The 17,536-nt window shown below is 51.4% G+C and overlaps 1 protein-coding gene across 6 annotated transcripts in view; it reads right to left on the bottom strand.

The window, feature by feature from the left end:
* Baiap2 (BAR/IMD domain containing adaptor protein 2) overlaps positions 1-17,536 on the bottom strand; it is a 65,976-nt gene that overhangs the window by 41,417 nt on the left and 7,023 nt on the right. For all 6 annotated transcript variants that reach the window (XM_038325016.1, XM_038325011.1, XM_038325015.1 and 3 more), the window contains exons 2-3: positions 9,540-9,615; positions 6,525-6,611 (exon numbers count right to left, since the gene is read on the bottom strand). In XM_038325016.1, coding sequence (XP_038180944.1) covers positions 6,525-6,611; positions 9,540-9,615 — 163 coding nt within the window. The remainder of the gene's footprint in view (positions 1-6,524; positions 6,612-9,539; positions 9,616-17,536) is intronic.

The raw sequence follows: 17,536 nt of genomic DNA on the forward strand, positions 1-17,536 counted from the left end.
ACCTACAGGCCTAGCTACTTCACAGGTGTGCTCATGCGCACCTACGGGCCTAGCTACTTCACAGGTGTGCTCATGCACACCTACGGGCCTAGCTACTTCACAGGTGTGCTCATGCGCACCTATGGGCCTAGCCACTTCACGGGTTAAAGTTTAGGGAGGATTGAGCTCTTGCACCCAGGAGTCCAGGACCAGGCTAGACAATACAGCATAACTTTGTCTCACAAAAGAAAGAGTGACCCCTGTACACCAATAGAGGCTGGTCTGGGTAGTGTTTCTACACTTGGACAGACCTGAGACCCCTTCACCCGGAAGGGGCTACATTCCCTGAGGCTCTCTGATTTACCTCTCAATGGGACCTTCCATATCTAGATCAGTCTGTCTTGGACATGCCGACCAAGTGGTCAGAAATGAACGAAGCTGTAGACAGGAGGAGGAGAAAAATCAAATGGTATTAAAAATAGACTACAAGTCTGGTGGTGGTGCACGCCTTTAATCTGAGCACTTGGGAGGCAGGGGCAGGAGGATCCCTGTCAGTTCAAAGCCCACCTAGTCTACAGAGCAAGTTCGAGGACAGTCAGGGATACAAAGAAAAACCCTGTCTCGAAAAAAAAAATTACAGATAAGACTAAATGATATAGAGAAAGTCATCTCATGATAACATGGTCTACCTTACCAGTACGAGTACGCACTTGATAGCACAGCCTACAAACATGTGAGAGACACAGCCAATAAAAGCAACAGATAGATAGAAGACACTCCTACATCAGGGTGCTCATATACTACCCCCACCCCCACTACGAGAGTGTCACCATTCCCAGCCTTCCCCCCACCCCAGTGCAGCTAGATAACTTAGGAGCTCCCAGGATAATTGTAATAGCTTCCGAGAAGTGAGGATCAAGAACACAGAATCAGGTGAAAATGGCATTGAACTCAGCAGCGCCTCTGGAAGCTGTTACAGCTGAGAGGTGATGCTTCAAACATAGCAAAGATCCTTCCCCCACCTGGAACCCATCAGCCAAGCCAGAGTGATACAGGAAAGCAGCAAAACCATTTTCCATTTCCCTGTGTAGAACCGTAAAGGAAAAACAAGACTCTCCCAAGAGCAACACGGGAACAAGACAGACTGGCTATCCAGAGAACAGGGGCTCCACCTGGGAGGAAGCCAGGTGACCAGAGGTTCCAGAGGGAGAAGGGAGAAACAGAAGGGAGGATGAACCCAGAGAATGAACAACAAAAGTAATTCCAAGGGCAGTCAGCAGGTTGGGAGCAAATCAATTAACATCAAATGAAAATGCGAAGGGTTATAATGTATTCCAGAGAAAAGAAAGTTGCTATAAAAATCAATAAGCTGGGGCTGGAGAGATGGCCCAGCAGTTAGGAGTGCTGGCTGCTCTTCCAGAGGACCTAGGGTTCGATACCCAGCACCTGCAAGGCAACTCACAACTGTCTGTAGTTTCAGTTCCAGGGGGTCTGACACCCTCACGTAATACACATGCAGGCAAAACACCTATGCGCATAAAATGAATCATCAAAAAATTTTAAAAATTAATAAGATACCAAACTAAAGTTAACAATTAAATTCAAAATTAAAATTGACCTGTTTCTCCTCCTAAAATTACCAGTAGGCCCAGCTTGCTAGTGCATTTCTGTAATTCTAGCTCCTGAGAGGTGCAGGTAGGACAAGGACGTCTTCCGTACACAGTAAAACAGATTAAAAGATAAGATGCATGGGCCCTGAGTTTCTTTTTTTTTTTTAAATATTTATTTATTTATTTATTTAATTTATTCATTATGTATACAATATTCTGTCTGTGTGTATGCCTGCAGGCCAGAAGAGGGCACCAGACCCTATTACAGATGGTTGTGAGCCACCATGTGGTTGCTGGGAGTTGAACTCAGGACCTATGGAAGAGCAGGCAATGCTCTTAACCTCTGAGCCATCTCTCCAGCCCTGGGCCCTGAGTTTCATCCACAGTGTCAGAAAAAATAAGTCACAAAATGAAAGACCGGATCAGCACAATAACTCATCAGGTCCCATGTCACTAAGCTTGACAAACTGTCAGTTCTGGGGGACACAGTTTGTAGAAGAAATCAACTCCTAGCAGTGGTTTTTGGACCGTCACACTAGCTCAGCCCCTCACCAAATAAATAAGAATAATCTTTTAAAATATTTATTTATTTATTTTCAAGACAGGGTTTCCTCTGTGCATGCAGCCCTGGCTGTCCTCGAACTCACTCTGTAGACCAGGCTGGCCTCCAACTAAGAGATCCACCTGCCTCTGCCTTCAGAGTGCTGGGATTAAAGACGTGCGCCACCACACCCAGCTCAGAGTCAGTGTTTTCAAGATAAACCCCTGACACAAGATCTAGACTGTAGAGAATTTCTAGAACCCATTATAAAGACAAGCTCCCAAATAAAATAAAGGATGCAAGCCCTTGAGTTTAATTTTACTAAAGATAAATAAATGGCAAATAGGCACCTGAAAAGATGCTGAACATCATTAATTAGAGAAATGTAAATCGGGGAATGACCCAAACCAGGACAACCCGAATAGCGCTCAGCAGACAAGCATACAATGAGCTGTGCTGAACCCCAGACGGTATGGCGCGACCTAAGAGTGTGCGTGTGCGAGGGGGCCAGACGGCAAGCCCGCTACGCCCTGACGGCGGCACTGCATTGACACCAGTCCTGCAATCACAATGGTGGCCTGGAGATGGGGAAAGACCCAATGACAGATGTGCCATATCATGCACACGGGAAACGCTCCTCGCAGTGTGTTCCCATGTGCGCAGCTGATGCCTCATTCCCCGGTAAAGCAGTGCAATTGAGCAGTCCCAGTGGATTGTGGGTCTCAGCTGGGAAGAGGACGTTTACGACTATCATAAAACACTGTATTGATTTTAGCAAAGATTTTAATAGTTATATTGGGTAAGGTAAGAGGATGGCATTAGAAAGCAAACTCCGCCCTAAGAATTCCTTGGCATAAAGTTAAGAAGGGACAGCATGGACCTGTCTTTTAGACACTTGGAAGCAAGCAGCACATGGAGTGGAGCAGCTGACTGAGTGGGCAACGTGGGCAGGGAGGGGGCGGGTAGCAGGGCTGACTTATTTTTAAAGCAAAGCACTGCTGCTTTCACACAGACTCCAACCATTTGCTCTGCAATTCCACTCCCAGGTATCTGCCGGAGAGAAACGAAATATAAGCCCACACCGCTACTTCACGCTCATGCTCGGCTCGACACGGTGCTATTCACAGCAATCAGGGCAGAAGTCACTCCACCAGCAGAGGAGCAGGCCAGGTGTGGCGACACCCGCCTGTAATGGCAACACTACCAGCACTTGGGAGAAGGAGGCGGGAGGATTGGAGTTCATGCCAGCCAGGACCAGAGGGAGACCCTGTCTCAAAGACACTGCTCTAAACAGACTGGGTCCACCATACAGTGGAATATTGTCTGCAGTGGGGATTACGAGGCATCACAGCGCCCAGGCCTGTAGGCTCAGCTGGCAGGCAAGCACAATGGGGTGGTGAAGGCCTTGACTGTGGGGCCTCATTGGCAGGGGTGGCCAGGTCTAGGTTTGGTGGCCACATGGAGGTCCCACAAAGCTTCTGAACCAAGGTCCAGGCTCGTAGGTCTGGGAAACTACCCTTCTTCACAGTCTAGTTTTCTTAACTCCTCAGGACACCGTAGGAGCGTATGTGAGCCCTACATGTCTACAGTAGAGCTCTGTGGTCAAGAAGCATGACACACGCCACCACAGATGAACTTCAAAAACATACGCTGCCGAAGAGTCAGACATGAGCTCACACACGGGACAGTTCATGACAGGAAACGTCCAGGACAGGCAAATCCAAAGGCAGACCACAGGTGGGCGGCTGTTAACAGACACGGTTTTCTCTGGGAGTGATGGAGAAGTTGGAGCTAGAGAGTGGGAACAAGCTCACAACACACCAAGCCCAGGAAACCATTCACTTTTGGTGGCGAAATGTACGGCACGTGAGTCACACCAGAACACCTGTTACCGACAGAAGATCTGAGCCAGGCCGGCACCGGCTGACCAGCTCTGCAGCACGCGAGGAAGGATGCTCTCCACATCCCAGGGGACTGCAGAGCCCACACAGAGAGTAGCTCCCTGGTTCCGCTCAAGCCCTGAGCCTCTCTCCCCTGCCGCTCCCCGAGTCCTGCAGTGTCACGTGAGCCCAAGTAATTTCCCAGCGGCCCCAGGTGCACACTGCTCACTACAGGGCGTCCAGTGCCTGACTTTCTTCTGACCACACTCCCACGCTCCATATGACCACAGAGAAAACACTTGGTGGTCTAGTGCAGAATAAGAAAATGACCCTTCTGGGCTGGAGAGATGGCTCAGCGGTTAAGAGCATTGCCTGCTCTTCCAAAGGTCCTGAGTTCAATTCCCAGCAACCACATGGTGGCTCACAACCATCTGTAATGGGCTCTGGTGCCCTCTTCTGGCCTGCAGGCATACACACAGACAGAATATTGTTTTTTTTTTTGTTTTTTTTTTTTTTTGGTTTTTTCGAGACAGGGTTTCTCTGTAGCTTTGGAGCCTGTCCTGGAACTAGCTCTTGTAGACCCGGCTGGTCTCGAACTCACACAGACAGAATATTGTATACATAATAAATTAATAAATAAATATTTTTTTTAAAAAAAGAAAATGACCCTTCCAAGCTGGGTGGTGGCGCACGCCTTTAATCCTAGCACTCGGGAAGCAGAGGCAGGTGGATCTCTGTGAGTTCGAGGTCAGCATGGTCTATATAGCGAGTTCCAGGACAGGCTCCAAAGCTACAGAGAAAGAACCCTTTCTCAAAAAAACAAAACAAAACAAAACAAAAAAACCAAAAAACAACAAAAAACAAAAAAATAAACAAAAAAAAAGCCGGGCAGTGGTGGCGCACGCCTTTAATCCCAGCACTCGGGAGGCAGAGGCAGGAGGATCTCTGTGAGTTCGAGGTCAGCATGGTCTACAAGAGCTAACTCCAGGACAGGCTCTAAAAAAAAAGCTGCAGAGAAACCCTGTCTCCAAAAAACCAAAAAAAAAAAAAAAAAAACAAAAAAAAAACAAACAAAAAAAAAAACAAAAACCCAAACAAACAAACAAAAAAGACCCACAGTATCCTCTGAGGAATTAAGAAAACTAGACTGTGAAGAAGGGTAACTTCCTAGGCCTGGAACTTGGTTCAGGAGCTTTGTGGGACCTCCATGTGGCCACCAAACCCAGACCTGGACACCCCTGCCAATGAGACCCCACAGTCAAGACCTTCACCACCCCATTGTGCTTGCCTGCCAGCTGAGCCTACAGGCCTGGGCGCTGTGGCACCTGGCATCCCTACTGCAGCACCCTGCGCCCTCATTTCTCAGCCTGTAGAGGCTTTCGGTTAGCACTGCATTTCAGATAGAATGGTTCCCCTAACAGCGCCACCACCTGGCCAGAGCAGGGCAGTCTCCTCTCCTCCCATTTCAATGACTGTGATGGAGGCTGGAAAAGGCACAAAAGGACAAGGGGGGCCGAGCGGGCAGAGCTGCATACACAGGGTCTCTGCCGCCAAGCTATGGCATGACAGAGACACATCTCTGAGCTGAAATTAACAAATACACAAAGAAATCCAGCCCCGACCCATCAAAATATAACCCAGATCTCTTGTCAGTACAGGGGAGTTACTGATCCCAAACCTGGCGTTCCCAGGATAACCATCTGCTTCCTTCTGAACACCTCTACCTGGTGTCCTTGCTAGCAAGGCACAGGGACCACATTCTGGAATGTTCCCCCTAGGGAGGCCTCCACGGACAGGGAGCCCAGATGCAGAAGCTTGTCCTCTGTGCTAGGAGAAACTAAGTGGTTCTAGGCCAATTTAGTTTCCTCAGTGTCCAAGGACAGCCTGGGAGCTGCAGATAAACAAAGCCAGCACACTGTAGCCTGCCTCACAGCCCAGCATCCCTGCGAGGGAGGAGAGACCTCAGCCACATCAGCATCCGGCCCCCAAGCCCAGCCTGCAACGTCACCTCACAGGAGCACATGAAAACACAGGCAGGCACAGGAATAAAGACCTCCTGGGAAGTTCCACCTTCAGGCACTTCCCAAGTCTCCTGCGTTATGAGGTTTGCAGATGTGTGCGTGGGGGTGCACCCTCCAAGGGCTCAGTACCTCCACTTGCTTCAGTACCGTTAGTGACCACGTCAGTCCGACTTTCCACGCAGGCCCACTCCATCTGTCCCTTAAGCCTTAGCCCCAGTGCCTTTAAGTGTGGCTTTGCCTGTGTCTTTGCCCAGCCAAGCCCTTCAGGGAAGACGAGCCCACCAAGGTGAGCTCCGAGCGGGACTCTAAGGCTGCACGGTACGTGCCACTTTCAATGGAGAATGCCCTCACCAGCTCTGCCGTTTTAAAACTATTTTTCTTATTTAACAGATAAAAGCTAGCTTTCAGCCTGGCACCCAGTTCTCCAGACCTGCCTGGGTAGATCCAGTGATTCTGGGGGCCTCCAGGCCCTCTTCCCAGCCAAAGGTCTTACCAAGTTCCTTGGAGCCCTGGCTCTCGCTGGCCAGCTCCCCCATCTTCACCAGAGCATCGAAATAGCCTTTGGCAGCGAAGGTGACACCTGCGGAGAGAGGAAAGCGGGGTTAACTCCTGCACGGAACGACAAGGACAAGGACGGCGGTGGCGCCCACCTCCCCCCCCCCCCCCCCCCCGCCTAAGCCTGGACAAGTTCAAGGAGTGCTTTAGCTTCACTGTGTTTCTTGTTGATACTCTTATTCCACTGCCATCACGAGGGTTCCTTTTATTTGTAAGAACACAGTGTACTGTGCAGGCCCAGAGCTATTCAAGTAAAACTGTGGAGCGTGGCGCCCTGTCATGTGCTGCTTGACGAGGGGGAGGGAGTGCGGCTTTCGGAGTACTACACCAGACAGAGCACCTACAGATCCTGGGAAAGATCAAGGCGGATCTGGAAGGCAGGCAGTCACTGGTCTATCAGAAGATTTCAAGTCAAAAGAGAGCCACTGTCCTCTCTGTCTCAGAGAGGACCCCAAGCAGGAGCAGATGCCCCTGTCCAAAGCAGGCTAAAGGCATCACAGCCGTGTTTCGTAGCCACGGGGGCTTGACCTGGGTGTGGAAAGCTCAGCATCCACCTGTTCCTCCCACCAGCCCAATGGCTGCTGCTGACAGGACACACAGCCCCAGCCGCCAGGTCTAGACTTCCTTGGAGTGCCGGGCACACTCCTTCACCTGCTCAAAGGAGGGAGGACTGAAGAGGCCCCTAGGTCTGGAGAGCAGGGCCACAGAAAGCAGCAACACTACGATTTCTAGTTTGCTTCCTACAGAACTCTGTTAGAGGGTGGTAGCTGGGCACTCAAACTTTATATGGTTTTCAATTAAGTGTACACAATTGGTTCTGTGGTACAAGATCATGTCCCTGGGGGACGGAGGAGTCTCAGTTGCCTGGGAGGGTGGACCTCTTAAAACAAATGGAAGGGAAAACAAAGGAGCAGAAGTTGGGCACTTGGAGGCTGAGGGGCTGAGCGGTGTGGGTAGCCTGTGAGCCGGAGCCCAGCCTAGACAATCAGGGAAAACAGGAAGAGGAAGTAAGCATCCAGCCTGTCCCACACACAGTCTTGACAGGAAATCGGTGCCTGAACGTCAGGAGCTGGGGGGCAGCATCAAAGGGGAGGGGACTGCAACTAGCCCCCATGACATCCACGGAAAAGGAGAGCCCACCCCTCAAATGCGAGACACCTGGGCACTGAAATCTACCGACGGAGGAGAGCCGCACCCGGGCAGAAAGACTCCTAACGGCTAGGTCACCAAGCACCACACAGAATGGCTTTGGAAGGGGACATCACTGGTGTGGAATGAATGTGTCATTATGGAACACAGCCATCCAAGCCTTCTAATATACCAGACACGGTCCACCCGAAATCAGAGCAGGGCAGAAGCAGCTGGTTACATTCAAGGCCCTAGAAAGTTCTCTTGCTGGGAGAACTGGAGCATCGCGTGCTGTGCCTGGAGATAAAAGGGTCACTCAGGACACGGGACAGAAGCCTCATTGTTGGTCTCCATGCTGCACTTCTGCGTCCAGAGGCATCTTCCATGGGGGTTGCAATCAGACACAGAAAGTCAACTCCTTTTCCCACAGAAAGCAGCTGGGGGAGAGCAGGCTCAGAGCAGGAGAACAGGGGTGAGGTATGGTGCTGAATGTAATCTCTTGAATACTTGAATACATTGAATACTTGAGAGGCTGAGGCAGGGCAGCGGAGAGACTGAGGCCAGTCTCACAGAATCTGGAGGCCAGCCCTCAGGACTTTGGGCCTGTGCTATGAGTTCTAATCGACCAGGATCAGTGGATGGTCTCCTCTCACACCTCGCCTTGGCAAGGCCTCAGTGACCGCTGGGCATATGCGGGAGACTGTTGCCATGGTCCTACTACAGGGTCAGCCCTCTTCGGAGCTATTCTACCATCAACAGAATAGACCAGGGTCCCTGGGAGGACTCAGGTACAGGGGCCACTTGCCAGGACTGTTCAACTACAGTGGGAAAGTTCTTGTTCCCACACTGGATAAGGCAAGAAGGAGGGGACAATGGCAGCTTGACAGTTCCAGCTGGACAGTGTGACCAGGATCAGTCAGGTGCTCTGTTCAAGTGACCACCGGCTTCAGGGTGCATAACAAAACCCCGCTCACTAAACATAGCTCTCTCTGCTGCCTTGAACTTGAAACCTGTAACTGAGCAAGGGGCTCATCCCACACGTGGGGCCACAGCACGACGAAGCTGCAGGAGAAAGGATACGGCGCACATTTCGGAATAACGGCAGCCTCATGCTCTACATGATGGGGTCTGCTGCAGCCCTGCCTTCACAGGTGAGGCCACAGGTACAGTGACCACAGGGTCAGGCCCCGGAAGAGTGACTCTCTTGATGCACGTTAGGACCAATGGTGGGCGGGCGGCGGTGGCGCACGCCTTTAATCCCTGCATTCGGGAGGCAGAGGCAGGCGGATCTCTGTGAGTTCGAGACCAGCCTGGTCTACAAGAGCTAGTTCCAGGACAGGTGCCAAAGCTACTGAGAAACCCTGTCTCGAAAAACCAAAAAAAAAAAAAAAAAAAAAAGGACCAATGGTGGGTTTCAAAGTCCTCTCCCTCCAAGAGCTGGGGGTGGATGGTGTCTGAAGAACCTGGGAGCCACAGGTCCAGCACCGCTGCTCCAGTCCCCAGAGGAGTGGCGGCGGCACGTCTGTTCACCAGAGTGAGGGCACTAGCCCTAAACCCAGGGTGGCTGCAGTTCCAGCCCCAGCACTGTACTTTGCATAGGATTCTAAAGAGCAGACATCCAAATCCTTGTCTCTAAGAAGCCTGCTTGTTACCACAGCTGTGGGACAAAAGCAGCCTGCAAGGAGACCAGCCTGCCTGGTAACGGCCTGTGGTCACAGGGTCACACTCAGAGCACATGGGTGTACACACCCCCTACTCATCTCGGCCTAGAGGCTTCTGACCAAGCTGAAGGGAAGTTTACCCGTGGGCCAGGGGCCAGCTATACCTGCCAGTGCTTTCTCGTAGTTCTTCCCCATGGCGATGAAGTTGCGGAGGCTGGGGTTGAACTGCTCCATGATGGTCTGGAAAGGAACAGAGAGAGCAATGTTACCTCACCACCATCCACCCGTAGCTGGGAGGGCTCGGCCTGGATGGGATCCAGAAACGCTGCCCCATCTCCCCAAGTCGAAGCCGCAGCTCTGCCCACTGTGAACACTGCATCCTGGGGCAGGCAGGGCCGCTGCAGAGAGAGCTGTCTGCAGGGCAACAAGGGGTCTGCGCAGGGCCACACTGCACAGGCGGCACTCACAGGCATGGCTCCGAGGCGCCAGCACTCAGCTGGCGGGGCCGAGTCAGCCGTGGGAGGCCACCCGTCGGCCACACACAAATGTTCAGCGACGCCCCCCTTGCCACCACCCTAACTCAACACACCAATTACCAGCGTCAGCTCTGATTAGAGCCGTGTACAGCCTGCTTTACAAATACCGTACTATGAATAATCCAACAGGCTCCGGATCTGCTTGCCCGACGGACTGCAGTCCCGTGCCAATATCGGCAGTTCTTAGACTCAAGAAATTAGATTTTCACTGTGAAGGCCAAATAAATGTTTTAATTACATGGCATAAAAACAGGCGCACACAAACAGCAGTCAAATAAGAATCCTACCAGCGGAATACCCATAAACTGTCAACAGCCTATGCCAGTCAAGGGAGGACCCCAGGAGGAACTTTGAAAGAAAACCTCACCAGACCATATCCTAAACCATGGGGAGGGTGCCATGCTGGGAGCCCAACGCTTCCTGAGGATAACAGGAAGAGAAGCCACCTGGCTTTACACCAACTCAGGCCAACCTGTGACCCCCAGTAAAGAATCAGCATGACAAACAAGAAGGACATTTGAGGACACCAGGGCCCGTGCGGGCTCCAGAAAACCCAGCACTGGCCACATTCTGCACTGGCTGCCCTGAAGTATGGCAAGATACCCTCACCAAGAGGCATCGAGACCCTCCCTCACTCTTGGGGAAAGGAGGACTCCAGTTCTAAGCTGCCACCACCCACCCACCCTCCAGGAGGGCTCCTCGTCCACAGGAATCTCGACAGCAACACTTCTCAGCCAGATCCAAGAGCTGGTGGCCTTCTCAGTCACCTCTGCATACTAGACCAAAAGCCACATGCACGACGACTCAGCAACCAGCCAGCCCCCAGGTCCCACCCCACAACCAGCAACCAGGTAGTAAAGGCAGAAGGGGCCCAGCAGATGTGGGTACAGGAGGGCAGACTATCAGGACGAAGAGGAGGCAGGCAGGCGAGGGCAGTCAAGATGCCCCAAGCCAAACCAAGCTGTGCAGTAGGGGTTCAGGGCTAAGAGGAGAGGAAGTGAGCATAGCAAGTCTCTGAGACAGGACAGGAAGCCGGGAGGATCTGAGCAGGGCCGTGCTGGATACACTAGGAAGGCCCTGGTTGCAGATTTTAGTCAAGGGTCAAAGAGGAAGTGGATAGGAGCCTCCCTGCTGTTTAACCCTCTGACTAGGAAGGGAGGAAGGAGGCTCCTGCCAGGACTGGATTCCTGTGTTCTGTACACCAGGCAGTGACAGAGGACAGTTGGGACTTGAATGGGGAGACCAGAGAGGCAGACATGGGGACAGGACATTAAGTGGGACCAGATGCATCTCGAGTAGGGTGCAATCCAAAGAGGACCTGGGAACCAGACAGGAACAAGGATGTGAGCAAGATGCTGGAGATGCTGAGTCTAGAGTAGACCCAAGAGCTTGGACCTAGGACCCTTGAGGATCCTGGGAGGACAAGGAGACAGTCCAGATCAGTCCTCTGAGCCCCATTAACACCCAGAATCCACCCAAGGCCAAGGAGAGCAGCCCGCGGAGGCACCTGTCGTGTCTCCTGTGACACAGGGCAGCCGGAAGGTTTCACTTCCTCAGTGCTGCTGAGCTCATGCAGGAGGAATGTAAGAGGGAGTTAGCTGGACAGTGTGGGTGGTGAAATGCCAGCGGGAATACCTAGGCATGGCCACAGCCTCCACCTGCTCTAGCAGTCAGCTGGGGACACACTGGTACTGCTGTCTTGGCCTGGAGGCAGTGGCAGGGAAATGAATGCCATTGGGCTGACACCCTGAGGGAGGGCCCCTTCCGGCCATAGAGGGCCAGTTTCTTTCCAGGTCTACATAGCAACACCTGCTCTGACTGGAAAAGTGGGCCTGCGCTGAAGGAGGCTTATTTCCAGGCTCCTGGCCAATGTCATAACCTTTCTTTGGGCCACCTGACTTTCAGCTACCTTAAGAAATCCAGTGGCTCACCAAGGTGTGAGTGTACAGGTGCACACATATATCTGTGTACGTCAGGGTCTCTCTGAGCTCAAGTCCACCTCATTGTTCAGGAGTTCATGCAGGAGCCATTCTGACATGGTGCGCCATGCCTGGTGACAGGTCCCGCCCCACCTCATCCAGCTCCCGTGCTGAGTATGCTCCCCGCCTGCCCGCTATAGACTGGCTGAGAGAACCAGCTTCTGCCTGGGACTGTGAAGGTGCTAAGTGCAGCACTCAAAGGGAGAAGAGATCAACTTCCTTATCAACAACATGTGGCACAAAAGAGAAAAGCAGAAGCTGCAAGTTTTGATCTTGCAAAAATAAACAAACTCAAGATTCCCAGGAAGGAAGAACCTCCCATTCATGAAAGCCTGAAGCCAGGACTCCAAGCACAGGTCTGGGTGGTCCAGACAGGCAACTCTCAGGTTCTCTCTCTCTCTCTCTCTCTCTCTCTCTCTCTCTCTCTCTCTCTCTCTCTCTCTTCTGGCAAGACAGAATCCTACTCAATAAACAAGTATCTTCAAAGCCCATGCCAATGACCTGCCTGCTCCAAAATAGGCTGTGGCTGTGCTGTGGCTCCTTGGGTAGATTTTCTGGACCAGGAACTATATTTAGAACCACAATTCTTTTACTTATTCACCTGCTCATTCAGTATTTATTAGCGACACCTTCCACACACCACATAAGGCCCTGGAATACCTGCCAACCCACAAGAGACATCCTACAGAACTGGGGCCTCAGGAAGCCCGCCGAAAGATCATCAGCCCTCCAGCTAAACTTACACTGGCCTTTCTGCCAGGCCTTTCATAGGCAGGGTGTCCTGTGGTCACTACAGCCTCGCCCCTGCCCTCTTTAAAGACAAATTCTCACCATGTAGCCCTACTGGGCCTGGAACTTTTTTGGTTTTTGAAGACAGGGTTTCCCTGTGTAACAGCCCTAGTTTGTCCTGGAACTTGCTTTGTAAACCAGGCTGGCCTTGAGCTAACTGAGATTCGCCTGCCTGTGCCTCCCCAGTGCTGGGATTAAAGGCATGCAACACCACTGCCTGGCACTGAAATTTTTTAGCTATTAGTCCAGGTCGGCCTGGAACTGTGAGCTCACCCTGTCTCTGCCTCTTGAGAGCTGGACTACAGGTGTGTGCCACTACAAACTGCTCAGGCCCAGCTAACTCACTAGAAAGGCAGGCATCTGCTCTGTAGTCCAAGGCACTACCCAGAAGAGAGGGAACCCCACACATCTGTAGCTCCAGTGCAGGATGACCCAGCAAGACATGCCTAGGACGTCACGTATCCAGGGAATAAAATCAACTCCAGGTGTTCAGCAAGCACAGAGGCTTGGCCCTGAGCTGTGCCTCTCCTAGAGTCCAAAAAGGTAGGAATGTTTATATATTATTTTAGATTTTAAAAAGACACAGGTTTCTAGAAGGAAACAGGTCTTCTAGAAAGGGAGCATGAAGAGAGAAGGAGTCTCGGACACAGGAGCAGGGCAGCCCAAGCAGAGGTCACTTGCCTACATGCCTCACTTCTACATAGTGTGCCCTGTCCAAGGCAGAAGGAAGTTTGCTGTGGCCAAAACATTCTCCATTCTGGGCAGGAAAAGAAGAAACTGAGATACCGAGAGAGAGAGAGAGAGAGAGAGAGAGAGAGAGAGAGAGAGAGAGAGAGAGAGGAAGAACTCATGTGCACACAGGGCCTCCTCGGCAGTATGTGGCACGTGTGAGGCAGGAAGCCTGGAATGTTCCAGAGCAGAGGGCTGGATTCCTTGCTCCTCAGGGAGAAGTGGTTCTACCAGATCCACAGGACCAGCTTCAGTTCCCTAGGGTGCTTCAGGATCAGAGATATATTGTAGATAGGTGGTCTTCAAACACTTCAGATATCTACAGAATATGGTATTTAAGACATTGTAATAACACAGGTTCTTTTTTTATGACAATGAGACATCTCTGCCCTGGCAGCACCAATCTACTTCAGAGAAGATTCATATGGAGTTAATTTTCTTTGTGGCAAAAGTTAGCCACTGGGCAAGACACTGCCCTTGCTGACTGCTGACATTATGCTGTCCTAATGGACAAGCAGGACAGAAAAGAAAGGACTGCTGAACTTTGCCAAGACAAGGTAGGGCAGTCCTTCAAATATCCTGCTTCACAGAAAAGTCTGCCAGATATTCTAGGTCTGTAGGCTGAAGGTGGATGCCCCAACGCTGCAGAAGAACCTTGGGTGACTATCCAGGCAGTCAGATGTCTGTCATTTCTTATTTTTGGAAGTTGTTTGCTCTATACTTCCTGTTTATTCAGGTAATATTATTTCCTTCTAAGGTCTCTGATGGAGCTGAAGACTTTATAGTTCTATTTTTACTTGTTAACTAATTCAGAAAAGAAACTCACAAAAGAGGTGTAAAGTATATAAGGTTGACAGACATATAAAGATAGTTTGGGGTTGGTAATGCAAGTTAGGATAAACAGTGAATTAATGTACAACACTTCGGACTCACCAAGACAGGATAATGAAATAATTTATCTGAATTTGTCAAATGCAAATGGACTAGACATTGTTAATATAATTATTGCCTATATACATTTGCAGATAGTTATTGTACTTTTATATATAGTTTTTCTGTTAGTTAAAACTTTTGCTTTTTGTTTAGACAAAAAGGGGGAAATGTAGACTTTGTTTATTTTTGACAAATAAAGCTTGCCTGGAGATCAGAGCACAAGTCACCAGTTAACCATAGAGGCCAGGCAGTGGTGGAGGCAGGAATATAAGGTGGGTGAAAACAGGACTCAGAACCATTCAGTCTGAGGATTGCACTCCCCCCATTCAGTCTGAGGATTGCACTCCCCCCCATTCAGTCTGAGGATTGCACTCCCCCCCATCCAGTCTGAGGATTTGACCCCCCCCATTCTGTCGGAGGATTTGTAGAGACAGGGTCTCCCCCATTCAGTCTAAGTATCTGTAGAGGTAAGAAGTCTCTGGCATTGGCTGCTCTGCTTCTCTGATCTTCCAGCTTTCACCCTCATATCAGACACTGGGGTTTTATTGTTAAGACTAATTAGGATTTGCGCTTCATTGGTGGGCAGGCACCAGAAGAGATGGACAGACCCCAGGACCTTCCAGGAGCTGCAAGGGGACCCAGACGCCACACAACAGGTTTCCCTGGAGGAGCTGTCAAAATTAAGAAAGAGACTCTGTCTTTGGTAGGGTGTTAGACTGTGGTAGGAACGGTGGCCTCGCATCAAGGAGAGCCAGAAGAAGGGCTTCTTCCTCTTGCCCCAACTGTCCCTCAGGAATGACCCCCTGAGACGGCAGCAAACACTTGGCTGATGACAGGCATGAGCAACACTCAGCCTGCTTTCAGCCGGCTTTACAGCCCTGAGGATCTCTGAGTCCTACAGTCTGAGCTCACTGGGCCCAGAGCTTCCAAGTTACTCTCCTGTTGAGAGTTGGTAAGAGCTGAGCACGGCTGTCCCAAGTTGCTCTCCTTTTAGAGATCTCTAACATCTGAACCCCTCTTCCCAGCTTGATTCTAGAGACTCTGGAAGCTGCTGAGCACTCTTAAGACTATCCTCTCCTGCACAAGGTTCCCAAGGGTAGGGCTCCCAAAGGCAAAAGCCACACCAGGGTGGTGCACCTCGCCTAGGCACTATGCAAAGAAACCCTTAGTCAGCTTGTGCTGGAGGGGCTTGGTCAACAGTCCCCAGGAAATCCAGAAGCCAGATCCGTACCATCTGCCCTGTGCAACAGCCACCGCCACAGGAACTGGTCATTCCAGCAGCCTGGATGTGAGACCAAACAGCTTAACCATGTCCTTCCTGTCTGTGACAGGAATGTCTGCACATGCCAACCTCCACAAAGGCACAGCTTCCCAACAGACAGCTCCCGAAGTTGGTTACTCTGGTCTGGGTCACAGACTTTATCCTTAGGAAGACTGGTGGCCGGTGCAGGGAGACACATGCAAGCTATTAAACTGAAACCAAACTCCTTTTTTGTTTTGCTTTTTCAGACAGGGTCTCTCTACATAGCCCTGGTTGTCCTTGAACTTGCTACATAGACCAGGCTGGTCTTGAACTTATATAGATCCTCCTCCTGCCTCTACCTCCCTAGTATTAGTATTAAAAGCATTCACCACCATGCCAGGTTCCTGGATCCAAATTCCTGATTGGGTCCTGTATAATGACATCACAACATGATACCTTGGGGACTCAGTGACATAAGCTGAGGGCCTCAATTTGCTTAAATTGTCAGGAACAAGAAATACAATTAGTCTAGAAAGACAGGTCACCATGGTAGAGACAGCCAGCCTCCGATGGCACTCCCTCCAGCTGTGAGGCAGATGTTGCCATGGCTGCATGTGCTAAGCCTGTCCTCTAGGCCCCACTGTCTGAATTTGAACCATCTTTCAAGAGGTCACTAAGGTGAAACTAGGTCCCTAGTGAGGGCTCTAGGCCAGTCTGGCCGGTGTCTTTACAGAAAGGACCATGATACAGATACCCGGGGGTGGGGGAGAGCATATGAAAACACAGAGAAGCCAGGTCCATCTGCTGGCCAGGGAGAGGTCTCAGGAGAAACCACTTGCCAGACCCTCATCTCGTAGGGCTGTCTGAGGACCAATGTCACGCTTAGATCATCAATTTCAGCACCGAGCCGGCCAGTGCTGGGTCATTCCCACGTCCAGCATGGCGGGGCTGGAGTCAGTCTTCCCATTACTGCAGAAGAGGTCTGATCACTGCTCATCTCTGAGAACACGCAAGGCCACTCTCTGGCCCATCTCTCCCTTGAGTATGCTGGCCGAGGACCAAGGAGGGCCAGGTCCACTGGAGCCAGACAGCCTTGGAACGCTCTGAACTGTCCCTCAGATCGGGCCTGACAGATACTGCTACAGACAGGATTGCAGGACCCTTGGTGCCCAGGTATCAGCTTGACACCTTTGCCCGAAGCCCCAACAGAGCTCTGAAAAACCTTCTATGCCATGGGACCACGGTCCTGGCGAGCAGTGACAAGGTGGTGTCACAGGGCGGAGGACCCTCCGAGGCACCAGGGCCCAGCTCAGTCTCCTACCAGTTACAGACGCTGCTCTAACCCCAACCCCAGGGATACTCCCTCACACAGCAGGCATGCATATGGGACTCTCGGAGCTGTGTCTGGGGAACAGTGGAGGGCACCCAAGACAGTTCACAGACAGTAAAGCTGAGGCCTCCACAGCTCAGAGCCACAGGACCGAGTGGTGACACACCTGGCCCTCTCCTGAAGCAGGGCTAGGACTCAGGCTACTGGTCCAACCACAGCCCAAGACTCCCAACACCTGTACCCTGGTCATCAAAGCCCAAGATTCCAGTCCCAGGGCAGGATGGGTCTACCAACGGTGAAGATAGACACCAGGCCTCACCTACCTGACATGGTCACCCAGGGTAGAGCCAGGCTCCGTAAGTCTCTCTAAAAGACGAAGAAGGGTGGAGGGCGCAGAGGGAGGGCACAGAGGGACCGGGGTTTGGTCTATCTCAGGCACCTCTGCTTGCAGCTCCCTTTCCCGCAGTATAAAAGCCCAGTGGTAAGTAGTCGTGCGCTTACACAGTTAGGAGCAGGCTCTACCTGGCCTGATGTGGGTCCAGGAAGACTAAGGCTCCTGTGGGTGGGGCACCTGCCTCCCAACATCCCATTCCATCCAACGGGCACTGTTCCGTCACCCGCG

Source organism: Arvicola amphibius, chromosome 4 (genome assembly GCF_903992535.2).
Source record: "Arvicola amphibius chromosome 4, mArvAmp1.2, whole genome shotgun sequence".
Taxonomy (NCBI): domain Eukaryota; kingdom Metazoa; phylum Chordata; class Mammalia; order Rodentia; family Cricetidae; genus Arvicola; species Arvicola amphibius.